The sequence below is a fragment of the Sceloporus occidentalis genome, unplaced genomic scaffold, assembly GCF_023333645.1.
Source record: "Sceloporus occidentalis isolate IW3139 unplaced genomic scaffold, rSceOcc1.0.p SCAF_1, whole genome shotgun sequence".
Classification (NCBI taxonomy): domain Eukaryota; kingdom Metazoa; phylum Chordata; class Lepidosauria; order Squamata; family Phrynosomatidae; genus Sceloporus; species Sceloporus occidentalis.
In genome coordinates, this window is record NW_028316981.1 from 314,755,419 (window position 1) to 314,782,629 (window position 27,211).

Here is a 27,211-nt window from a genome sequence, read left to right on the forward strand (position 1 = left end):
TGACAAACAAAGTAGGGGGAGAGTCATTATCAGTGTATTGGTCATGACAAAACAGGGATGGCTATTCAACATCAGATAGCTACAAGATCTTAGATTCATAGACTTGTAAGGGACATCTAGTTTGATTCTCTACCAGTGGTCATTTAGTCTGACCCCCTGCCAGTGCAGGAACCCACTGCTAAAGCACCCTTAGAGGCATCCATCTAAAATCAGTTTGAAATCCCTTCAGTGAAAAAGTGAATCGATCACCTTCCAAGGCCATTTCTTTCACTATCAGCTCTTACTGTCAGGAAATTCTTCCTAATATTTAGTTGGAACCTCCTTTACTATAATTTGAATCCATTGGTTTGGGTCATATCCTCAGGAGTTATGATGCCTTACGTGGGGGGGGGGGGTCCAGAACAGATCCCCCGCCTAAGACAAGGATCCACTGTATCAGCCTTCCCCCAAATATGCATGGCTTTTTATAAAGGGGCTGAGGGGGCATGTCATAAATAAATAAATAAATAAATAAATAATCTCATAAAAGGTTGTGTATTCTGAAATCTACATGTGTTGTGTATTCCTATCAGCCATTTACATGAAGAGGGGCAGAAAAATAAAGAGCTTTTGAGAACATCATAGCCCTACTCCCTCAACCACCAGGGCTCCTGTTCAGTTTTTCATATTATTAGCAGAGGTCATAAATTTAAGCATATTATCAAAATCAAAGAGACTAGAGGTTTGAAACCCAGCATTATAGAACCATAGAATCATGAGGTTGGAAGGGAACATAAGGGCCATCCAGTCCACCCCACTGTCAGGCAGGAATCCACTGTGAATCCCTGCCTAGCAGGGGATTGTACTAAATGACCTTCGCAATCTCTTCTGACTCTGTGATTCCATAAAGTGACTTCTAGTCTAATCCTTGAAACCTGACTTTATCGTATTTATAAAATGTGACTTTAAAGACAGCTAGACTTTATAGAACTCAATTTTCCCAGCAGTTTTTTCTAAGCAACAGAAATAAGTCCCCTGGTAATGGGATGCAAACGCAGGCTTCAGAAAAAGATGCAACCTTTGTTATGTAACTTTCCAGTAGTCCACCTTATGTTGGAGGTTGCTCTAAACTGACAACCCAAGCAGGCAATGATGGAGTTGCAGTTGCTAATGTTGCTTTCTTCTTCTTTTTTTTCTCCTTGTGTCTCCTCACAGATGAACAGACCAATCCAGGTGAAACCAGCGGACAGCGAGAGCCGAGGAGGTAGTTGTGTTCTGTGTTTCTAGCCTCCAGCGTGGGGTGTAATTGTTGTCTGTGGTTTCTCTTGGGCCATGTGTAGATCAATTAGTAACACAATCACTGCCAAAGCCAAATCCCCTCTGCCGCAAAGATGCTCTTTATTAAATCTCCTTCACTTCGCCTTGCTTTTGCTCATATTCAATTATTATTTGATTTTGAAAGGCAGGGAGGTGCCAAACAATTGCTCAGGAAACAAATAACAGCCTTGTTAAGAAAAGGGCCCTGGCTGGCTGACTTAACAAATGTGAACGGTCTTGACTGCTGCATGAGTTTCTGAGGTATCTCAGGAGGCCAGAGCAGAAAGTTTTATTCCCATTCTGCTCTGATTTATACCTTCTTTTTGTTTCTCAAAGGGAACTAGAATCTGTCCATTTTGGAAGAAACTAACTTTGGTCTAGCCTACAGTTGGCTGATAGCTGACCCGGAGGCATTTTAGGTGGTCCCTGTCGGCCCTCTTTTAATCAAGGTGTGGGGCTTGTTTATTTAAAAAAATTGCCTACAGTTCTGTTTGTACGGAAACGTTGGAACAAACGTGCTACCCCTGCATAATCATGTTATACTTCCTGTTTTCATTTCAATGTAATGTCCTGGATATGCTTGAGCACAGAGGCTGTGTAAGAATGATGTTCTTATTACAAGAGGGCAATAGTTTAGACAGTCTCTGATCGCTCCTAAGAAGGCGTGTTTCTGTGGCAAAATAGATTGTTTGCCTCCCATACCAGTGGAAGTAGTGATATTAGTGGATTTCTGACTCCAGGGTTGTGTTGTGTGATGCCATCTTATTTAATATCTGGTGTGGTGCTCTGATGCCATGTCATATGTGCATCCAAACCAAGAGTAAAGAAAATATGACTTGTGTGCAGTCAGAGGGCTAGATCAAACTTCTCCAGGTTTGTAATCTATGGGGACCAATGTGAAGGGCTGCTTTAATCTTGGCTGGTACTTTGGTCTCTGGATAAAGTGAGTGGGTATACTTTCCCCACTCCCACACTGTCCCCCTAGCTTAACTGTACAGGTAACTTCTTGGGGTTTCTGTGCTCCTTTTTTAATATTCCAAATGTCTCCTGATCTTTGCTGGAAATCTTACCACTGTGGGTTGACTTGACCTCATGGTGGAGGGGAGCAGAAGAGGGTAATGGAAAGACAGATAGAAAGAGAATGGAGGGAATTCAAGCTCCTGAAGTTGATGTATGCAACCTGATGCAGTATGGAGAGAGAAAGAGAGTGAGGAGACTTGTGGAGGATGAGACAGTCTGCTGCCTGTCAAACAGGATGCACCCAAAATAATAATTAGAGCAGCCAATTTGCTGAGTGCTCCTTGAGGGTGTGTTGCCTGTGAACCAGCCACCTTTACCAGGATTGCTAATAAGCAGACGGGTCATGAACAGCATTCCAGAAAGACACACACACACAACATGCACACAGAAATTTGTGAGACTTTCTTGGCATTGCAGATGCCTCAGCTTTCAGGAAGGGGCTCTGGAAGGGTGTGAGTGTGTGAATCATTTATACCTGTCACACACTCCCCGGTAGCTACCCTCTTAGTATTTTAGCTAATTACTTTCCCCTTGTTCACCCCAATGCTGCCTTGTTTATTGCTCATCTCGGTGTTTCATTATAATGCAAGATCCAATTGCCAGGATTGGAATGGAAGCCACGTTGTTCCGATTCCCCAAAGAGGTGCTTGCTTCTGGGCTGGTGGAGCTGCTTGGAGGACAGTGTGACTCAAGGGCAATGATGGGAAATGGAGCAATTGGAACCCAAGGGAAGGGTGAAGTGTGGAGGGAGGGAGGATGCAATAAATCTTTGCTGGGTGTGAACAGTACAGTTAGTATCAGGGAGACACTCTGCATACTAACAAGAAAGCTGAATATCTTAGTCAAAGTGGTAGAAAGTTAAGGTCATGAGTATGTGGTCAGATGGAGCAATGAGTACAAGACACTCATCCCAATCCAACCACCATTGATGTGCAGCTCAGGTTTCCATCTTACTGTCAACACCAGGGACATGCCTTTCAAAACAGGAATTAAGATCTTCAGGTTAGCAAGAGCCAGGAGAAGAACAACTTGGCCCTGTTGTATATCCCACCACATGAGAGCACCGGCAGTTGTTCTAGATGAGTGATTCCTAAACATTAATCCTCCAAGTGTTTTGTACTTCAACACCCAGAAGCCCTGGCCAGCTTGGCCAACAGTCAGGAATGCTGGGTGCTGAAGTCCAAAGCATCTAGAGAACCAATGTTTGGAAATCATTGCTCAAGATACTGGTAGGAAGGGGGGAATACTGGATGTTGGTTTAAGAATGTATCTGAAAAGCCATCTTCTCTTGTATGAGGCTCCCCTGAATTTAAGAACGTCAGCATAGGCATATCTTAAGTACACCCACACCCCAAGAAGCCAAGTTGGTGGGGACGCAAGACAGAGACTTCTCTGTAGCAACAGGAACATCCAAAAGATTTCAGTTTAGCTTTATCTCTGTTGAGCTTCTGATAAGCAGTGAAGACTGCAGTTTCACATGACGTTTCAAGTCAAGTTTGGGGGCATTGGTTTCGTTGGCGCAAGACAGACAGTCCAAAAAATATGGTCTCCCGGTGCCTAGTTTTGGTCCGCGGGGAAGCCGCAGCCTCCAGACCATGGGACTTACCCGCAGACCAAAAAGAACCCACAAAAAGCGGGTTCTTCTTGTGACGCCATTATGACGTTGCAGTGCACCAATGCATCTGGCACGTAACAATGGCACCCATCTGTACCATTTTGACGCCCTCGTCACGTGCAAGGGATGAGGGGCGTCTAGAAGTGCCACCCCTCACGCGTGATGAGGGCGTCCTATCCCATCCGTTTGGACCGGGCCATTATCTACTTTTGGAGCTGATTTCACAAAATAGCTTTAATCTGTTAGAATGTTTTCCTCTTTTGTACATTTCCTTGGGAATTCTAGGGGTCTGAGAAGTGAGAAAGAAATGTTTTTAAGAAACAAACAAACAAATAAAAGTGAGCAGTGTCAACCAAGATGCATGGTCTCGGATTTCCTGCTGTGCACCAGGAGTCTCCAGCTTAAAGTTCATGATGCTCATGTCAGGCCAATGATAGTAGCTCTGGAGAATGGCACAAGGTTTTGTAACAGGTCATAGCATCCTGGAGAGAACATGTTTCTGATTTTATAGCCAGGTCACTGAGAAGATTTCCTAGATGAAGGTTGAAGATCTGGCTAATAAAAAAACATCTTATTTCTTGTCTTGAAAGAAAACGGCAACTGACCCAAGAAATCCCAATTACTAATAAGGCCTCACTAGGTGAACCATTTTTTTAAAAAAAAAGAGTTTTAGAAAACCAAACAAAGTCCTTCCTTCCTGTTATAGTGCTTTCATTGCTCTTCATCATTTCTGAATGCACAACATTGTTGCTAAAGTTCTTCTTGGCACTCTAGTTAGAATCATAGAATCATAGAGTTGGAAGAGACCTCAAGGGCCATCCAGTCCAACCCCATTCTTCCATGCTGGAAATCTCAATCAAAACATCCCCATTGACAGATGGCCATTCAGCCTCTGTTTAAAGACCTCCAAAGAAGGAGACTCCACTACACTCTGAGGGAGTCTGTTCCACTGTTGAACAGCCCTTACTGTCAGGAAGTTCCTCCTAATGTTGAGGTGGAATTTCTTTTCCTGTAGCTTGTAGCCATTGCTCTGGGTCCTAGTCTCTGGAGCAGCAGAAAACAAGCTTGCTCCCTCCTCAATATGACATCCCTTCAAGTATTTAAACAGGGCTATCATATCACCTCTTTATCTTCTCTTCTCCAGGCTAAACATCCCCAGCTCCCTAAGTCGTTCCTCATAAGACATGGTTTCCAGACCCTTCACCATTTTGGTCTCCCTCCTTTTGGACATGCTTCAGTTTCTCAACATCCTTTTTAAATTGTGGTGCTGAGAACTGGAAAAAATACTCCAGGTGGGGCCTGACCAGTTGTAGTGTGTGTGTCCATAGCACTTGCCTCAAAAAAAAAAAAAAAAAAAAATTAACTAAAAGGTATCCCAGACCCAATGAGCTTCCAATCTAGATTTCTATCAGAGGGAAAGTCATCTGAGGAGTAACAGAAATCTATACATGAAGAAAATGCACATACCTTTGCTTAGTATAATTTCTAAGAACTTGGGCTCTGTCTGCATGGGCCAAATAAAATGTCCTGTCCTGGTTCCCACAGCAAGTAGGCCTAATGTCTCAAGGCCCAATCCCAAATTCTGCAGTGAAAACTGTCAAGATGACATCCAGCCAGTTCTGCTCTGAACGCACCATATATCCCCTTAAAACAGTGCAAAAATCCTCTCACAATTGTGATGCCCGGTGGCAGTTCACAATGCATCCTGTTGTGTGGTCTGGTGTTGCTGCCACCAGTGTAAGCCGCTTACTTTGTGGTCAGAACAAGGCACCCAGCCATGTGATTGATGCAAGATCTATGTACAAACAACTGCACAGTGTCGCAATGGATTCCCCAAGGTAATTGGGGGGGGGGGGATATTGGAGTAACTCCAGGGCCAGAATATTCCAGGATGCTCCTGGAGTATTCTTCTCAGTGCAGTCCTAATGTCACTGGGATCAAAATGAAGGGGGAAAATCCAATAAAGTCTCATGGTGGCTGATTTGTTGTTGTTGTTGTTTTAAAAAAATAACAACAACAACACACATTCTGCTCATTAGCTTTGCTGCTTGCAGAAGTTTCTATCCAATTAGGAAGGGGATCTATTTATATGTGGTAACAGGAGAAAAAGAACAGTAGAAAAAAAATGTAGTTCTGATATAGCCCCAATTAAGCTCTCCTGAAGTATTATCATTATCAGTCAGATGTTTGAATGTGAACCTTAGATCAGTTTTGTGGCGACGCAGCTAATAACCCCACCCAAACAAGCCTAATCAGCCCAGGTCTAATTTCTTATGGAAACCAAGTAGGTCTTGCATAATAACTAAGAGATTAGCAAGAAATTATAGGCATAGCACAGGTGTGGGCAGAGCTTTTTCCACTACAGCTTCCAGAATCCCCCAGCAGGTCTGACCAGTGACCATGCTGGCTGGGGGTATCTGGGAACTGTGGGCCAAACAAAAGTTTCATTTCCTTTCCCCCATCTGTCAGTTCCTTCTGCCCAACCCATCTGCACTGTTGAATCAATATAAATGAGGACAAGAGATAAAAGGATTTTTTATTTATTTTTTTGCTAACCAATTAAATCACATTCACCTAAATACAATTGCTGGTCCTGACTAGAGCAGATGCACTAATACCATAGGATTTGTGCCAGTATTGTCTTCCCATTAAATAATTGATACCCTGCATCTGCAATTTCAACAGGTGGAAAGGTTGACTCACCTTGCAGGGAAGTTGTTAACAGCTATGGGGGAGGGGAGTCTGGCTGATATCCTATGAGGCACTTACAATGTCATGAGGTAGATTTATGGCCTTGTATCTGCTTCTTGTGAGAGCCAATGTGGCATGAGTATTGGATTATGACTCTGGAGACCAGAGTTCGATTCCTTGTTCAGTCATGAAACCCACTGGGTGAATTTAGGCATGTCACTTGCTCTCAGCCTTGGGGAAAGCAATAGCAACCCTTCTCTGAACAAATCTTGACAAGAAAACCCCATGATAGTTTGCTTTAGGGTCACCATAAATCACTTTGTATTCACATTTGTGATTGTGGAACCATTGCCATGACTGCAAATGCCCTGGAAACCCACCTGAAAAGCCAGTCAGATGTCCTAAGCAACAGAGTTTTGTGGTTCTGAGGAGTGGGCAGAAGCAAGGACTGCCAAAGTTCTTTGTCATTTGCTGGTGGGAGAGGTCTGGTCACATCAACCTGCAGTGCCCTGCTCACCAGCACCACCAAAGTGTATAGCTTGGGGAGGCCAACTGGCTTTTAAGGTGGGTTTCAAGGGTTGTATCAGGAGATGGTTCATTGATACATTATTGAAGCTACAGCACTGAGGTATGATTTTGACCTCTATACTGAAGTATTTTGAACATTGGAAAGCCCTGTAAAATACTGTTGGATGTATTACAATGGTGAGAACAAGTAGAGTGGAGAGATAATCTGACCTTTGAACAAATGGAACGGATTCTCATTGTCCATGGCTTGCTTGCTTGCCTGCCTGCCTGCCTGCCTGCCTGCCTGCCTGCCTGCCTGCCTGCCTGCCTGCCTGCCTGCCTTCCTTCCTTCCTTCCTTCCTTCCTTCCTCTGCCTCTGTCTTTCTTTCTTTGTCTTTTATCATTTTTCCAAAATACAAACCTGAGCTCTTTGATGTGAATGAGAAGGGAAGTATGTGAAAGAAAGTCCAAAGGTTACTTGAAGTTCAAGTGTAGTCAATGCTTGGCACTGAGGGGATTGAGAAGGAGGGTGATTCTCAGAGAGCCTGTGTTGTCTTGCATGGTGTTCCAGCCTCTTCAGCACGCGAGGCTACCCAAAACATCCTATTTCTCTCTGATGGTGTGGAAACAGAGGTAGGATGTGTGACTGAGTTCTTGTTGAATTACACACATGAGACTTGCTTCCTTAGGACCTTTAGCTGGTGCAGAACAGAGAGTCTTTGTAAGTCTTTCTTACAGACTTACAGAAGATGCTATTTTTGCTCTTTCTAGGGATCACACTGGACTCAAATATGTGCAGAGCATTTTAGATACCACATTAAGGATGTAATTAAGTGTGAGATATGACGTAAAATCATGGTTGGCATTCTCTTAGTGACTTACACCTGGTTGTATTTTTTCAGACATATAATCATAGAATCATAGAAACGTAGAGTTGTAAGAGACCACAAGGGCCATCCAGTCCAACCCCATTCTGCCATGCAGGAAATCCAAATCAAAGCATCCACAACAGATGGCCATCCAGCCTCTGCTTAAAGACCTCCAAAGAAGGAGACTCCACTACACTCCAAGGGAGTTTGTTCCACTGTCAAACAGCCCTTACTGTCAGGAAGTTGGCATAATGTCCATATTCAATTGAAGGTCGTGGAAGCAGAGTTGAACATGTATTGCCATTGTGCATATGGTGCCACAATGCATTGCACATGCAGTTGTGATTTGTGCATTACTCATGCAAATGTGAACTGGGCATTGCAATAATGCATTTCACATTTTTTCCATATTCCATTGTGCAATAGTGCAATGAACAAATGCACAATTGTCATGTATCTCCCTGAGCGTAAAGTTATACTTAGTCTGCTCAAGAAGGATTTCAGTCCATAATTAGATTGTTTTTGTTTCTTTAATGATTGAATTAGCATGATTAATTAATATCCCACCATTTACCCACAATATGCGACTCAAGGCAGCTTGCACTGTAGGATAAAAACTAAATTAATAACTAATACACAGTGTATAAATATTAAATAGGCAATCCTATTTAAATTAATTAATTTTGAAACATTTTAAAACATGTTTTCAAATAAAAGAACCAGCCTACCCCATTAGAAACTCTTCTGCTCAATCGGTTAAGTACTGATTGTTATTGTTGTGTGTCTTCAAGTTGTTTCCAACTTATGACAACTCTAAGGTGAACCTATCACTGAGGTTTCTGGAACATACTGATTCTATAGACTAACACGGCTATGTATATATTTGACCTCTGTTACTGTAAATGTGAGCCAAATTCTACAACAGCTCATGCTGCCAACTTCTTTGTTTAGTTAGTCTCAAGGGTGCTACAAGATCTCTCTGCATACAGTAACAGAGTTGTTGTTGATCCTGGGTTCACACTGCAAATAGAAGCATGTAAAGATTGGGTTGTGAATTTGGTTGCACATACAGTATCCTGATTTAGTTGTGTAGCATTGCCATTTGGCAAGGAGATCGGCACAGCACAATCAATCCATCACACGTGGAGATTTATGCTCCTTGACCCCACTCTAGGAACTTGGTCAGTGACTTTTTGTGAAGGCTCAAAATGATGGCCACTTCCCAGGGGTAATTGTATCACAAGAACCTGAGCTTCAGACCTGTGGAAGGGACCTGTGGAAGACACAGATAATGTTGCTAGGCTTACTGAACATTTTGTTGCTGCTGCTGCTGCTGCTGCTTCCCTGAAATTTCTCCAGGCGATAAACTGCCACATTTCACATTGGGCAGAATTCCAGGGAAATGTCATGCATACTACCCTGAAACTGGTTCAGCTGTCATCCCCTTTTGGAGAAGAATCTGGGGAATGGTGGTTATGGTAGCAGGGATCGAGCAGGAGACAGAGAACATTCGGCACCTTGTCAAACTACAATGCTCCGGGGAAGTCAAGGCAGTTTTAGGACAGTTTTAGGACAGTTTTAGATCCTACATTGCGGTTGTATAGTGTATGTCTCCACATAGACAGTTATGCACTGATTGTTCTACATATCTCTTGTGTTGAATGGTAGTGTTTCTATGGCCTTCCATGCACAATCATGCAAAGTACATATCTGCACAAGGAATGGTACAAACATACACAACTACACCTCCACACCTTTGAACTGAATGTGGATGTTCAACATTGGCAAAAAAATCTTCATCCATTTCCAGAAGTGAAATTATGCATATGTAAAGTGGTTTGAGTGCCAGACTAGGACTCTAAAAGGCATGGAATTAAGTCTCCCCTTAGCCATGAAGGGTGACCTTGGGCAAATCACATTCTCTCAGCCTCAGATGAAGGCAAAAGCAAACATCCTTCACACAAATCCTGCCAAGAAACCCTCATGATAGAACCATAGAATCATAGATTTGGAAGAGGCCTCAAGGGCCATCCAGTCCAACCCAAAGCACTACTGAGAGATGGCCATCCAACCTGTTTAAAATCTTCCAAAGAAGAAGACTCCACTGCATTCCCAGGCAGCTTATTCCACTGTCAAACAACTCTTACTTGCAAGACATCCTTCCTAATGTTTAGGTGGAATCTCTTTTCCTGTAGATTGAATCAGTTTGCTCTAGGGCCTGTTCTCTGGAGCTATAGAAAACAAATTTGCTCCATTTTCAGTATGACGTCCTTTCAGATATTTAAACAGAGCTATCATATCACCTTCTCCAGGCTAAACATACCCAACTCCCTAAGCTGCTCTTGATAAGGCATAGTTTCCAGACTTTTCACTATTTTGATATACCTCCTCTGGACACACTCCAGCTTGTCAACATTCTTTTTGAATTGTGGTGCCCAGGGGATCAAAGCAAAATGGAGTGGTACTATTACATCCCTTGACCTAGATACTCTATGTCTACTGAAACAGCCTAGAATTGCATTGGCCTTTTAAGCTGCCTCATCACACTGTTGACTCATGTTCAACTTGTAGTCTACTAAGATTCCTAGATCCCTTTCACATGTACTGTTATCAAGCCAGGTGTCCCCCATCCTATATCTGTGCATTTCAAATTTTTTTCCAGCTAAGTGAAGTACCTTACACTTATCTGATAAAATTCATTTTGTTAGTTTTGGCCTAGCTCTCTAATAGATAGGTTCACCTTAGGGTCACCGTACGTTAGGCATGATTTGAAGGCACAAAACATCAACAATAGATGCTCAAGAATCTGTGCTTAGTGATGTAAAACTGAGATAATGCAACTGGCAAAAGTTAGGGAAGCAAAGTGGTTAGTATGTCCAATGAGGACTTCAGATATCCATATTCAGTCGCCATTAAAACATGAAACCCACTGGGTGGCCTTGAACCAGCACCTGACTTACCTCACAGGGTAGTTGTGAAGATAAAATGCAGAGGAGAACACTCATGTACATTACACTGATAAAAGTTGGAAGAAAGGATACGGGTGTAATCTTTTAACAGAAAGCAACCAGTGAGTTTCAGCCTCTATGCAATAAACCAGACAGGGAGGAGGGGTAGAAATTGGCACATGGGTCATTGGACAGTTGAGAGTAGTGGAAGGGGGCAATTTACAGTTCTCCTCCCACAATGCATCTGGAATTAGAGATCAGAAAATCTGTAAAGTTCTCAGTCTCATTTCTCTAGTTCTCTTTGGTGTTCACATTCCATCCCAATTACCATTTTCTGTTGAAATATCATTTTTTCTACATCTTGTAGAAAAAAAATTATGCATATTTTCATGATTATTTTCTCCCCTAAAAGTAAACATGTGTGTACATATTTTCACTCGTGGATGCATTTTGATGCATTTTTTCATTGATGTTTTTGCAATGTGTTAGTGTGCATTTTTCAAGTAGAAACATTTTTACTCTTGCTCCTTCCCATAAATATAGGCATGGTTTATCTGTTTTTAATTTACCAAAATCCGTTAAAAGCCTTGCAAAATATACAGATTTTGGAGGCAAGATAAACACCACTCCCCTACTTACCTAAGGGGCTATACAATGGATATTTTCATAGGGAATCAATTTCTTCTTTTATGCAGACGAAAGTGATATCAGATAATTGTAGAACCATAGTACCATTGAATCATAGAGTTGGAAGGGGCTGGAAGAGCCCCTTTACCATGCAGGAAGACACAACTAAAGTATTTCTGAGAGATAGCCATCCGACTCATTTAAGAATCTCTGAAGGAGGAGAGCCCATCACCCTCCGCTGAAGTCTATTCCACTCTTAAAGAGATGTTACCACCAAAAAGTTCCTCTTAATGTTTCAGCAGAATCTCTTTTCTAGTATCTGGAACCCATGGGCTCATGTTCTAATATCTGGAGAAGCAAAAAACACGCTTGCCTCATGTTCGACATTATATCCCTCCAGAGTCTGAAATATGGCCACCATATCACTTCTTCATCTTCTCTTGTCCATGCTAAACACACCCAGCTCCCTAAGTTCATAGGGCTTGTTTTCCAGACCTTTTACCAGTTCAATTTATCTTGTCTGAAAATGTTCACGCTTGTCTGCATCTATCTTGAACTGGGGTGCATAGAACTGTGCATAGCATTTCATCATAATGAGTGCCAGGAAACCTTATGTATTCAAATCGGGTATTTTAGTCTTCTAGGGCCACTTTCAGTTCCTTCATCTACACAGTAATAGGCCTACAAGTAAGCCATTCTGCAACATTCTTGCCTGACAAGATGTATGTAAACAATCTCCCCGTATTTCAACTACATGCCATGTGTGTGTGTGGTTTTACAAACAAACAGCTGGTACCATAAGACAAAGGTCCCAACAGATATATTGGCAAGAATCTTGTTGACATCTTATCCATGCATAAGTTCTCCTATGGAAAGAGTTGACCATGGCCCATTCCGCACGGGCGTAAAGTACGTCCCCAGGATGTACTAGGGTTAGGAAAGGGAGTGCTTTACACACACCCCTAACCCTAGTACATCCTGGGGACATACAAAATGGCAGCGCCCATTCTACACAGGCGCCGCCATCTTGACGTCGCGGACGCATAGTGTCCACACATCCCGTGACAGAAGTGACATTGCGAGTGCGCCATTGGCCACTTGCGGCGCCACTTCCGGGGCGCAAAAAGAAGCTGCTTTTTGCAGCTTCTTTTTGTTGCATCCGGAAACCACACGGTTTGACCGCTGCAGTTCCCGGATGCAGCAACCGGCAGCGCTGGCAGAGCGCCCAAAATGTTGTTGTTGGCTGCTATGCCTTTTCCAGATGATTCTGATATTTGACTATCCTATCCTTGGATTTCTTGGCAAGATTTATTTAGCAGATGTTTGCCATTGCCATCCTCTAAGGCTGAGAGACTGTCCAAGGCCATCCAGGGAGTCTCCTTGGTTGACTTGGGAATTGAATCCTGGTCTCTCTGACTCCTAGTCCAACACTCAAACCACTAAACCATGCTGCCTCTCTTGTTGATGACAAATGCAGCATAAATTGCCCTACACCTGTGGATAGAAGTTGGATAGAAGTTGTGCACCATTGTGAAATGGGATTATTCAAGTTATTTCTACATTGTAGATGTACAGTATTTCTCCATACAGTAGTTATACATCTCTCAATCCAGGATCGTGACCCAGAACTTTATGAAAACACAGTATATAAAGACTGCATTTTTATAAAGTGCCCAAATAGAGAACTCCTTCACCAAATTGCTTTAATTACTGTATATACTTGTGTATAAGTTAAAAAAAATTATACTACAAAATTGGCCCAAATAACCTTGGTCAACTTATACACGAGTAACAAGATGGCAGGGAGAGTGATCGTTCACTCCCTAAGCCTCAGACTGGCTGTTTCTGGAAGGGACATCTGGGCTGGGAAGATGCAGGAGGAGGGAGCATGACATCCTTTACATCTATGGTTATATGCCCCCACGTTTTGCCCTCAACTTATCCACAGGTCATATAAAAATCCAGAATTTTGTCCCCAAAACCTACCCTCGACTTATACACGAGGTTGAGTTATACACGAGGTTGACCTATACACGAGTATACTGCATATGGTATTACACAGAAAAATGTGATTTCCAAACTTGACTCTCACTAACAGTTTGGATTTAGTGTATATGTGTGTACATGTGTGTGCATGCATGTACGTGTGTGCGTGTGTGTGTGTACAGGTTACATATCAGTTGATTATTGTGTGCATTACAAATATATTTAAAGAACTTCTGCAGAATTAATTTGCCAAATTCTTCACTGAACTCTGCTGTTGGAGTGCATTAGAATAATGGCTCAGAGTGGAGCTCCTTTATGGTAAGGCTGCCACGTCTCTTTCTAACAGGCTTCTTATTACCCAAGGCTATGATAACCCCCTCCTCACATTGTGGTTTATAGCACATCAACAGCAAATGTGTTCCCTTTATTGAAAATGATGTGTGTTTGACTATAATATAGCAGAATTTGTGCAATCCATATGGATGTATTAACTATCCAATGAACTGGCTTGCCAAACAGTCACTATTGCAAATGCTTTATTGAATTTTTATTTATATATTTATTTATTAGCTTCAGCAGGAGGGATATTCCTGCAACTGCCATGGATTTCCTCTTGAAATAACCAAGATAGACTTTTCAAAGATGTGTTATTTAAACAGGGATAGGATGGAAAGAAAAATCCTGGGGACCCCAGAACTGTTTCTAAGATGGAAGAGCTCAACATTGGCAGGCAAATCACTATTAGTTTTGCTTCCTTGCAGAAATGTTTTTAGAAAACAATGAAGACACAGAATATATTCCATTAAAATCAGCAGCAGCATCCAATTGAGGCAGGTAAAAATCTGACAACAGTGAAATCAATGGCAAAATAATCAGTGGAATACAGTGGGCCCTTGATATCTGCTGGGTTTTGGTTCCAGGACCCCTCCCCCTCCTTGTAGATACCAAAATCCATAGATGCTCAAGTCCCATTAAATACAATGGCATAGTAAAACAATGCCCTTTATATAAAATGGCAAAATCAAGATTTGCTTTTTGGAATGTACATTTTTTTAAATATTTTTTATCTGTGGATGCTTGAATCCATGGATTAAAAATTATGTGGTTATGAGTAAATTAAAAGAAATGTCAATTGGTATTCTCTATTGCAGCTACAGATTCATAACCTAGAGTTATAACTGCTCTATGTTAGTACAGTGGGCCCTTGTTATAACGCTGGGGTTTGGTTCCAAGAACCCCCATGGATAACAAAATCCATGGATGCTCAAGTCCCATTAAATATAATGACATAGCAAAATGGTGTCCCTTATAAAAACTGAAAATCAAGGTTTGATATTTGAAATTTATACTTTTTTTGAACATTTTCAAACCATGGATGCTTGAATCCATGTATAAAAAATCTGTATATAAGAAGGGCTGACTGTAAAAACATGTCTTGCTCTACGACTACAAAAAGGTCCCTTAAGAGGCAGAGGTCTTATTGGGCAAAGGAGGTCTATTCAGCTGACAATCAAGGTGAAATACCAGAATGTTTCCATGTTCTTTACATCCTGACTGGGTGCTAAATATGCCTTCTGTGCCCAATTTGGTTGCTGGTTCTTAAGGCTAGTCTGGGGGCAAAGTTGGGGCATAATGTCCATACTACGCACACCCTGACTTTCTCTCCCAGGCCGGTGTGATGCCATGGACCACACCACACAGCAGGCAGCATCACAGTGTTCCTCTGGTGCTGCATCTATATGCTGCACTGCCAAAGGAGTGCCAAAAAGCCATGGTGCCAGCAGCTACAGCGCCCTTTCCTCAGTGCAGAAAGGAGCTGCTTTTTGTGGCTTCTTTTTGTGCCACAGAAAGGCAATATCAGGGCTGTGGTGTGTGGTTGCCATGGCCCCAATCTGGCACTAAAAGGGGCAGTCTGTACAGCCCCTACATTTTTGTAGAAGAAGAACTTTGGTATTTTTTGTAAAATAAAGTCCCCAAACACACATGTGCGTGTGTGCACACACGCGCATACACACACACACAAAGAGGATGTCAAAATGCACAAAACTCTAATAGTGTCTACCCAGAAGGCAGAAAACTTTTGAAAGTTTTCATTCTTACATGCAAGAAAATCTACATCCCTTCCAGGGGTCAAAGAATCCAAGAAAGATGAGCACAAGAGGTGGATATGAATAATTGGTTGGGGGGGGGGGGGGAGTTCTTCCAAAAAGGAGAGAAAGAGAGAAGAAGGGAGAGACATGGATCAATAAAAAAAAGGAGTTCAATTAACCAACTGGGTCCAGCACTCTGTAATCAGAGCTGTTGCAGAATCTCTCCAGGCTTCCATTTCTTTAGCTAATATTTTTAGGATTTTCATCATTCTTTTGACAGATTGCCTGGGGCACTTTGTGGCAAAAGAGAAAGGAGACGAGGAAGAAGAAGATGGCATTAGACTGTCTAACAGGTGTTAGTCCTAATCCTGACCTCCACATGTTACCCAATGTAATGGGAATCTGTCATAGCCATCCTGTCAGTTAGACTATCTCTTAAATGCAGCTGGAGCACTAAGCAGTAAAGCACGCACCACCGTCTGGGCACAAAGGGATCAACATCAGCTCAGTCCAACTCAAATCCCATGAACAAACACCAGGTTGGAGATATTTAAAGCTCCTTTCAAGCAGCTGACTTATTATTTTCTCTGACTCTCTTCACACAAAGCGCTTGCTCCCTTTCCGAAAGCCCCAAATGTTGGGCATTCACACAGAAAAGAAGACAAACAGGTAATAACCATCCTGCAGTCTCACTGGCTACCTTTTGGAAGAAATTGTGAAACCATGGAATTATCCTTGGCAAGCAAAGTCTTGGATTCTCCAGGGGAGGAAAGGAGCAATATTTGCCTTCCCTTTGGAGGAAAAGGGGATTTGCTGTCAACAGAAATGCAGTTGTGGCATGGGATGGTGTTCAATAGGAAAAGGAGCATTTCACCCACAAGATATAATTATGGTAATTGCTGTCACAAGATGGGGCAAGAAAAGCCCCCAATTAAGGTGGGACTGAACGGATTTTAGATGAGCTTGTGGAGGATGAAATCTCACACACAGCAATAATTATCGATGAATGTGAACTAGATGGTATGTGTGTACGTGTGTTGTGTGCCTTCAAGTCATTTCCAATTTACGGTGAACCTAAGGTGAACCTATCATGGGGTTTTCTTGGCAAAATTTATTCAGAAGAAATTTGCCATGACCTTTGTCTGAGGCTGAGAGCATGTGTCTTGTCTAGGTTGAGCCAGTGGGTTTCATGGCCAAGCTAGGAATTGAACCCTTGTCTCCAGAGTCATAATCCAGCACTCAAACCACTATGACATTCTAGTCGATCTCAAAATAATACAGAATATCAGTATGCAAAAGGATCTTGTAGCACCTTTGAGACTAAGTGGATGAAAGAAATCGTAGCATAACGTTTTCCAAGGCGACTCATGAAAAGAATGAGCTAAAAACAATGAAATGTTGAACAAAATTAAAATCATCATATTCAAATAATAAATTATTGAATAATAATCAAAATGGGTGAAGCCCATTTTGGGAGAAAGGTGGGATATAACTCCAATAAATAAATAAAAGAATGAATTAACTGTACAAAATCATAAAATGAATACAAAAGTTCAACTGCAGCATGCTCCTCATAAAAAGGCTTGCCAAGAACAATTGCTCCTTATAAGCCTGCTTGAACAAAAAGGCATTTGCCTAGCCTTCCATAGAAGGGAATTCTCAAAGATGGGACACACCATTGAGAAGATTCTCTGAGGTGCCATAGAATCAAAGTATCATAGAAGCATAGAGTTGGAAGACACCACAAGCCTCATCCTGTCCAATCCCCTGCCATGCAGGAACTCTCATTCAAAGCATCCCCAACAGATGGCCGTCCAGCCTCTCTTTAAAGACCTCCAAAGAAGGAGACTCCACCACTCTCTGAGGGAGTGTGTTCTACTGTCAAACAGATCTTACTATCAGGAAGTTCTTCCTAAAGTTTAGGTGGAATCTCTTTTCCTGTAGCTTGCATCCATTGTTCCGGGTTGTATTCTCTGGAACAGCAGAAAACAAGCTTGCTCCATCCACAATATAACATCCCTTCAAATATTTAAACATATAACCTGTCCTCACCAAATGACCCAGTGATGGTGGCAGGACCAAAAGAGAGTCCTCCCCAGTGGGTTGTAAGACTAGAAGATTAATAAAAGGAGACACAGTCTTTCAAATAGTCCAAACATAAATTTAACAGTCAGCCCTCCAAATCCATGGATTTTTTATCCATGGAGTCAACCATTCATTACTTGAAAATATTCCCCCAAAAATAAATCTCAAAAAGCAAACTTTGATTTTGCCTTTTTATATAAGGGGCAGCCTTTTACTATGCCACTGTATATAATGGGACTTGAGCACCCAGGGATTTTGGTATGCATGTGTGATCCTGGAACCAAACTGCAGTAGATAGCAAGGCCCACTGTGTAGGATAGATCAATGAGGAGAAGGAAATGAAGGGAAGGTGGGTGTGGAGGGTCCCTCTCCAGCTTGCTTTCCGAAATCCACCACCACCTTGTGTGTCTGGAAGTAAAAATCACCCAGCATTAGCCTAACATAACTGTGTGTGTAGGTATACCAACTGCGGGTGGTTTAATATACTGCAGGCGACCGATGGGTGAAGCTCCCTGTCAGAGCTCTTTGATGTAGAGCTGATATACCTTGGCTACAAACCTCAGGGAATCAATGGAATTAGGGGGAGAAAAAATCCTATTCTTTCAAGGACAGCAACGAGTGACAACCGGAGCCCGCCTACCAATTGGCATCCGAGTTACTTCTGCCGGTATTTCACAGAGTGGCTACTTGAAAGCAAGGTCATGCTAGCGTTATTGCTTTTCATGAATATCAGAAAATGCATCTCTCTCTTTCTTTCTTTTGATCACATTTTTCTTTCTTTACTTTTTTTTTAAAAAAGGAGACATGTGACTGCGGTTTGGAATTTCAATACCGTCACCTCTGAATGAGCATTAGTTTTATTCCACTCTTCAAAGAAAACCTTGATAGCCTTAATACATGAATAGATATTTATATACACATAGGTAGTAGATTCTATTCATAAAACACCTGGCACAGTTTCTCTCTTTCTTTCTTTTTTCCACAGCAGTTTTTCCAAGTGGAATGCAGCTCCTTCAGTTGTACTTTGTTAATTTCTCTCCTAAGGTTTGTTACTTTCCTGTATGTGATGGCTTCCTTCCTGACTTCCTTGTTCTTCTCTTTATTTTCTGGCTGGTGGATTTATGATGCAATATTTTTCCATTGGTACAGGAATACAGACTCCTCTCAGTTTTGAATTTAGAAAAAGGAGAGGAGCTGACCTAAAATAGTAGGTTCTCCTGATGCCACAGGCCAAGCTAAGATAGGCTGGGGTTGTCTTTGGGGTACTTACGACCAGAGTAAGAACACATTTGAGGCTGTCATTTATCTCAGAATGGTGAAGGAGAGGGAGAAGTCAAGGTCTACTCCTCAAGGCTCAAATGTTTCAAAGCCTAGGGTAAGGCATACATTCTTATTTTTTCAGAAGGAGGAACTCTGAATGAACAGCTTGCATCCTAGATTAGTAGCAGGAATCGTGTCTTCTTGCATTCTGTTGGTGTCTTACACATGCATTTTTCCTATGAAAGTGGTTGTGCATTTTTGTCCAAAGCAAAACAGTGTTCAGGATTCAGGATTGTGAAAGCCAAATTTTGCATCCAGTATAGTTGTGTACTGAGGAGCATGCACATTGTACATGATTGTGTATAGGTGTGCAGGATGCATTGCACATGCCTGAAAACACAATGGTTACATTCAGTTGCATAATGTCACAATTCACTCAGATGGCAGAGTTGTGCAACCACCACATAGCTCAATGTGCATAAAGTTAGGCTCCATTTCCTTGATGGAGGATCTCAGCTGTGGACTTCATGGGACTGGAAGTCTTAGCAAGCCTTAGCCATCACATCAACAATAAAGAATTGGGTGGTTGTTGTCATCTGATAACACTGGGAGGGCTGCATGATTTTCACTGCTATCTTAAATGTATAAGCATGTAGACTAAACTGTCATCCTGCTTTTTGCCTCTCCTTCTTGACCATTAACATTGGAGTGGGAGGTTTCCAAACCATCCATTCTTCTCCCACCCACCATCCTCACCACCAGCCATCCAACTGTGACTTAAGTGACAAAGCAACAATGTTGTCTATATGAGATGTAGGAGGAAGAAGAGGCAAGACTCTTGTTGACCTTCTCTGCTGTTGAGAATGTTTTAGACTAGATTTTTTTAAAGAAGCTGAGCAGACATTCCTCAGTTTATTCAGTAATATTGTACTGCCTTTTCTGAAGGAGATACCACCTCTCTGGATGCCTGTTGGTGATTTATATTTGTGTAGGTTCTCCTGTGGAAACAGTTGGACACTATTGTCTGATATCCTAAATCCTTATTCTGTCCAGATCTGCAGAAGCGGAGGTGTGGATACATTGCACATGCAGATGTCCGTTGTGCATTGTGTGAGAACATTTGGTTGCCCATCCAGTTGCTTAGGGTCACAATTCAAGAACAAAGCAACACTGGGCAACTGACACGTCACTAAGTGTAAAGTTCCATTCTTTCTCCTCAGTATAGGCTCTCAGCCCTTGTTTTCCCTCACTTTGAGCAGCTGCTAAAGAATATGGGCATGTTCTTGGCCACCAGGCCCAACCTGAGGACTTAGCATCATCAGGTAAACACTAGAGACCATGCACTCTTGAGCTCTCACCAGGGTTGATCTCCCATGGCTGGATGAGAAGGATGTTATGATAGGAAACCATATCTGGCATCAGCTGTGTCCCACAGAAGCTTCCTGCAATGAAAAGACTTTGTCAATTTTGTTTTTATCAAAAACAACTATTAAAGGCTGATGAGCTTTCATTTAACAATGTTTGTCAGCTTTGTAAAAAGATAGATTTGAACATCTTATCACTGCAGGGAATATTTAAGTGTCTCAAGCTCTTAACAAAAACATATATAATTTCTGGCAGACATTTGTTCCAGGGAGGACTAGGGCTCTTTGGAATAAGAATAATTCTTCTGAATTTTCCTCCACTGATTACTGTAATTCTGCAAGATTTAAGGATGGCCTCCCTTGGGATGTTGAGGGGTGGTGGCAACCATTATCTTATGTGAGACTAAATTTGATTTCTTTTCTTTTCCCCCCTTTAATGGCACTCCTGGCATTTGGAGAGAAACGGTGTTGTACCAAGGAGTTGTTGATTCTCTTTGGAAGAAGGATGGGTGAAGCTGACAGCTCTAGTTTATGCCACACTCCATTTAAAAATACATATTTCCAATTATTTCATCCAAATTCCTGAAAGAATGTGTAGATTAAAAACCACCCTCACTGAATTTTGCACCACCAGCATTAGCCAAATTCAATGCACAGCTTTTGAGAGTAAGGAGAGTTTCGTGCAGTATCTACTTAGAATGGAGCTATTTGAGCAGAGATGGAGAATTGTATGGGGGAGGGGGCAAGGAACCAATGTCCCCTTGACCCCGTACCATGAGCCAAAGCTAACTTTTCTCAGTTATGCTCCAGCCAAACTGGCAGTCAGAAGTGATGTAATGTCATTTCATGTTGCCACTGGAGCTGGAATAGGGCTGATGCAGATAATGGGGGTGTGGGATGGTTGGCATGGTTTGGGAGTGAACATTATGCTGAATTACAGAGGACTGAGGACAGAACTGCTGCCAGTAGGAACCAGGGTGGATTCAAATCTGATTCGAATCTGCCTGGTTCCCACTTGAGTTGAATCGATTTATTATGTATAGCCCTAGAGAGACCAGTATTCCAGATACCAGTCAGGGCATCAATAGAGTCGCCGTCATTTCCAACCATGTGTCCCTCTAGGGCTTCCTGGAACCTTTTGGGTTCCATCAGCCTTCGAGGGTGGACCATCCTAATAGGTCGACCACCCCCGGGGGGAATCTGGGTAGAGGCCCTGATTTTTGCCTCCACGAGAAAATGATCCGTCCATGACAGGGGGGAAATGTTAATTATTTCCGCCCACGGATTTTCCACATCCGTACAAAAAAACCAAATCCAGTGTATTACCCACAAAATGCGTTGGACCCGCAATCAGCTGGGACAGGCCCATGGCCGCCATGGTATCCATGAATTCCCAAGCCGCACCGGATGGAACATAGTTGGCTGTGAAGGGGATGTTGAAGTCACCCAGGACTAGCAGCCTGGGTGTCTCCAGCATCAGCTCCGCGACCAGTTGTGTCAGCTCGTTAAGGGAGTCCGTTAGCGCACGGGGTGGCCGATACACCAACAGAATCCCTAGACTGTCCCTAGCCTTTAGGGTCAGGTACATACACTCAATAAAGGAAGTCTGTCGGATGTGGTTCCTGGTGAGAGGCAAGGTGTTCTTATGTATCAGGGCCACCACCACCACCCACCCCCCGCCCACCTAACCTGGGCTGGTCCTTCACCGAAAACCCGGCAGGGAGGGCCTGTGCCCACACAGCATCCCCATCAGGCCCAAGCCAGGTCTCGGTAATGCAAGCCAGGTCGCAATTAGTATCTTCCACCAGATCGTGGATAATGTGGGTCTTGTTGTTGATCGACCTGGCATTGCACAGGAGCAGCGACAGGGTTTGTGGCACAGTTGGAGTGACCCTCAGGTCCCTTTGGTTGGGAGGGGGACCGGAAGGAGAGATAGATATGACGCATCGATCTCGCCTTCCTCTGTAACGCAAGTGCCTTCTCCCACCGCCATACCTCCCCTTGCCCCTCACTACCTCAATGGGAGCTCCGCTCATGCAGATGTTACCCTCCCCCTCCCCAGCCAGAGCATTCCCCGCGTCCATATCCTCCCCCTCCCCTTCCCCAACAATTAAAAGAGCAGAGGTCAGCCACTTCAGGCATCCTCTGCTCTAAGGCTGACATCGGCGTGGATTACTGTAACACACTCTATGTAAGGCTGCCTTTGGAAACTCTTTGGAAATTCAATGGGCCCAAAATGCTGTGGCCAGAATAGTGACTGGAGTGAGTAACAGAGAGCATAAAACCCCCTTGTTAATACAGCTTCACTGGCTAATTGTTCATTTCCAGGCACACTTCAAAGTGCTGGTTACGACCTATCAAGCCCTATACTGCTTAGGTCCAGACCATCTACAACTTCATATTTCGATATATGAACCCACCAGAGTCCTAAGATCTCCAGAGGAAGGATTTCTCTTGATCCCTCCACCCTCACAGGCTACTTGGTCAGAACACAAGAAAGAGCCTTCTCAGTGGCTGCTCCCACTCTCCAGAACTCCTTTCCTCAGGAGACTAGACTGACCTCCTTTCTGATTTCCTTTTGCTGGCAAGCAAAGACCTTTTTCTTTAAGCAAGCTTTGAATATATACGTTACACTTGAGTTTTACATAGTCTTTAGCCCTCTCTGTGCCAAAGTGTGCTGGTACCTCACAAAACTACAAATCCCAGGATTTTGTAAGTTGAAGCCATGGCAGTTAAAGTGAGTGATGTAATTTTAGTCCCAGACCTTGGGAGGTCAACACATTGTGGAAAACTAGAACAGCCATTGCACAGATAGAATTCTGTATACGAGCTCAGAAAAAGTGGATGGTTGCTACTTCAGTGTACTTTGAAGTATTGTTGCCTTAAGGTTAATTTTGTCACCCAGTGGGTTTTCATGACCATGTAGGGATTTTAATTCTTATTTCCCAGAGTCCTAGCATAACACTCCAAACACTACACCATGCAGGCTCTCTTTTTAAAAATGGATGGCATATGGATTTATTTATTTATTTACTAGCCCACCTTTTCCCTGCTCATGACCCAAGGTGGCTCCAACAGATACGATGAAGCCTTTAATTGACAGGACCATTGCATCCTTTTGGGCTTTCCACTTCTCCATGCTCATTTTTACATGAAATGAACATCTGTGCATGACTCCCGTCTGCCTTGTTTTATTATAGCTGGAGCCTTCTGCAGCCCACAGAGCCATCTAGTGGACAAATTATACACAGCAAAGAATATAATGCTATTGTGTCCGGCCAACTGTGCAACCTTTGTAAAACGCTGTGCAATTTTCACCAGAGGAATTCACAGAATTTGATCATTTCTGATCCCCTTTATTGGATGGGCAGTCAGGTTTTCCATGAAATAGACAAAATGGAAATACTTTTCGAGATGGAGAACATAATATATTATTAGTGTGTGATGGGGGGCAGGGGAGAGAACTGGATATACAAAGCATACCACATATTCCATATTCTGTAGCAGCTGATGTAATGCTGATGGTAGTGGTGGTGGTGGTGGTGGTGATGATGATGATGGTGATGATGATGTTACACTATGGATGTAAATCTTCATAAGTTTCTCTGATGTCATATCATACTTATGGCAACCTGTCATGGAGCTTTCGTGGCAAGATTTGTTCAGAGGGGGTTTGCCTTTGCTTTCCTCTAAGGTTGAGACAGTGTGACTTTCCCAAGGTCACTCAGTGGGTTTTCATGGCTGAACGGGGATTTGAACCCTGGTCTCCAGAGTCAAAGTCCAACACTCAAACCACTGCACCACTCTGGGTCTCAGAGTAGATCTAGCCAACCAATTCTTGAACTCAATGTGTAAGTCCACCTAAAAATAGGAAGAACTTGTTTACTGTAAGACTTTCCTTCTTTGAAGGTATTTAAGCAGAAGATGAGTGGGCAGCTTTCAGGAATACTTTTGCTGTGCGTTCCTACATGGCCCTTGTGGCCCCCTCCAACTCTTAAGATTCTATTATTCTATGTCGTTAAATCCAATTAATTGAATATTCCTACTCTAGTCAATACCAATGACAGGATAAAGGTCACTGTAATGAATGTCCACATCGGTCAATGTTCCTCAATACCAGCAAGCCAATACTAAAGTAGGCAATCAAAATCTTCCTCTGAACTCCCAGCCTATTTAGCTGGTCTGTTGTCAATGTCACCCATTCAACAGCTCTTTAACCAAAGCCTGCCATGAACCCTGTGAACCTATCCCCTTTTGGCCTCCCTAAATGAATCTGTTAACTATCCAACCCCACCTAGAAATTCATCACAATAAAACCACCAACAGGTAAGAAGACTGGAAGCGATACAGAGCAAAACAACTTTGTACAGTTTGAAACTGAACCCATTCCAAATAACGTAGAATGTTGGAGGCCAAGATTATTTTAAAAAGAAAGAAAAAAATCCATTGTGTCATAACAGCACACATTTTACACCTGCAGTGGCAGAAGCAATAAATCCTATTGATTCTTTGCATGCAATTTATGATTAAAACCCTGGTTTTCACACAGAAATACATGCAAGCACACACACCCACAAAAGAGAGCGGGCAGAGTGTAGGAGGGAAGCACTTGTTCTGCTACCTCTATGCCAATAATTCAAAAGGGAATGGGATGTGCTGGAGTGTAATTAACAGATGTGAATTTTTCCTCTCAAAATGGCACCCACCATCTACAGCCGCCACTAGCTCTTCATGGTTACCCTTCTTGCTGTTCTAATATATTCCATCATGCTCTTCTCTCTTATTTAATAACATGCCATTCAAGGGGGAAAGGAGGGGGGAAGCTCCACATTGTTTTAGAAAAGGGCACAGCTGGGCTCTAAAGAACATTAACTGAAAAGATATACATCTGATCTCAGGATAGGGTGAAAGACATCAATTGTCTCGTGGTTTTGGAAGGAAGACGAGACTTGGTCCTTTGAAGATGTGTTAAATCACAGCTCCCATCATCCCTGATATTGGTTATGGTGGCTGTGGGTGCTATGAGTTGTAGAACAACACAGTTGGAAGGCACCAGTTTAGAGAAGTGTGATCTTGGAGGAGCAAGAGGTGGAGGAGGAGGAAGAGGAGAAGGACAACAACAAATATAACAACAACGATGGTGAGGGCTTTCCATATGGCTTCACCTATGGTGACCCTATGGATGAGGGACCTCCAAGAGGTCTGGTGATCAACAGATCTGTTCAGGTCTTCCAAACTCAAAGTCATGGCTTCTTTGATGGAGCCAGTCCATCTGCAGCACATACCTTCCACTTTTGCTCCATTTTACCAAGCTTTATCAACTTTCCAGTGAGTTGTGCAGTCTTATCTTTTAGGATAATGACCATCAATGCACAGTGCAAAAATCATTTGGTAAATGTCAGTATTTCCTTCCATAGAATCCAGGAGTTTAGTCCTTAACTGGAAAGGCTGACTGGAAGGAAGAACAGAAGTGTTCCCTACCAAACCCCTACCTGGTCTTGCCTGTAGAATTTCAGTAGAGTTGTCACTCTTCACTTCAATATTGCATGCCCAAATTAAAAACATCAAAAGTGTTCTTTCTGCTGGGTATGATTACAAGAGGGGGTTTTCATATGTCTCCCCCCCAAATAAGTTTTCACATTTGTTTGGTGAAAATTTGGTGAACTTTTTCCTGCATCAATTTGGGGCAAGATATATTTTTCACAGAACCATTGAATTTTGCACAAAATGCAGTTTTTGTTGCACAAAATATGGGGATTTACACAAAGATAGACAAAGTCCTGGGGAGAAAGCAGTGGTATTTTTGCTCTTATATAAAGATAAAAAAGAATAATAATCTCACAAAAGTTGTCTTTTTTTAAAAAAAAATAGAGCGCATTACTTGCTGAGGATGTCTTTTCAAAATGCAAATGTTTTTTCATTCCTGAATCTTGTTTAGGGGGCTTTCTGGTTGTGATGGTACATGAAGACAGAAAAAACAGGACTGGGTAATACTTTTATTTGGACCAAAATCTCTTCATCTCATTAAACTTCAAGACAGATGGGGAAAATGTGGCCCACAGACCACTTCTGGCCTCCTCAAGGGCCCCATTTTATTTTGTTTCAATTTTTTTTTTGAAAAACTTTTTGTAAAAACAAAATGCCTCCCTATTATAGTGACTAGATAATACAAAAATATATTAAGGGATAAGAGAAGAAACAGCAAGTCCGAAATCAGGCAGAAGCAAAAGTTTTCAGCCCCATTCAGTTACTATTATGTCAGTTCAGTCTACCTTGGATCCTCTTTTACTTGCCCTCTGGTTTCACTCTGAGAGCATTTCTAAGGATTGACTTATCAAGTACCACAATATGCAATTTGGGGTTCATTTGTTTTTTCTCCCATGGAAATCACTAGTTCAGTCCCCAAGCATGCTGATATTTATGCTATAAAACCTCAGACTCTTAACCAAAGTTGGTTTTTGGTATGTCCTTGGTTAAATCACATTCATGGAGGCTGATCCTAACTTAGCCAGGAGACCAGAATGTGGAGTCCCAAAATCCACCAGCTGGAGAGTGGTGTACATTTCTGGACATATAATTAGAACTGAGAAATCCTAAGCCCAGGAATTTGTTCTCAGGAAAGCTCCGAATTTTGTCCTCTGACCAAAAAAAGCTGTTGCTTCTAAAACCTAATGTTTCTTCAGTATAGATTATGCAGAAGTTTGAGCATTGGACTATGACTCTGGTGATCAGGGTTCGAATCTCCGCTCGGACATGTAAACCCACTGACAGACACACTCTCTCAGCCCCAGAGGAAGGCAAAGGCAAACCCCCTCTGAACTAATTCTGCCAAGAAAAAAAATACCTGATATCT

At 42.5% G+C, this 27,211-nt stretch overlaps 1 protein-coding gene across 10 annotated transcripts in view; it reads left to right on the plus strand.

The window, feature by feature from the left end:
• The window catches only part of LOC149324235 (CUGBP Elav-like family member 4), a 942,387-nt gene that overhangs the window by 564,927 nt on the left and 350,249 nt on the right, over positions 1-27,211 (plus strand). For all 10 annotated transcript variants that reach the window (XR_016277944.1, XM_089497934.1, XM_089497979.1 and 7 more), the window contains exon 3: positions 1,195-1,243. Coding sequence is in view for 9 of the 10 variants with exons in the window: in XM_089497934.1 (XP_089354060.1) it covers positions 1,195-1,243 (49 nt within the window). In the remaining variant the exon portion in view is untranslated. The remainder of the gene's footprint in view (positions 1-1,194; positions 1,244-27,211) is intronic.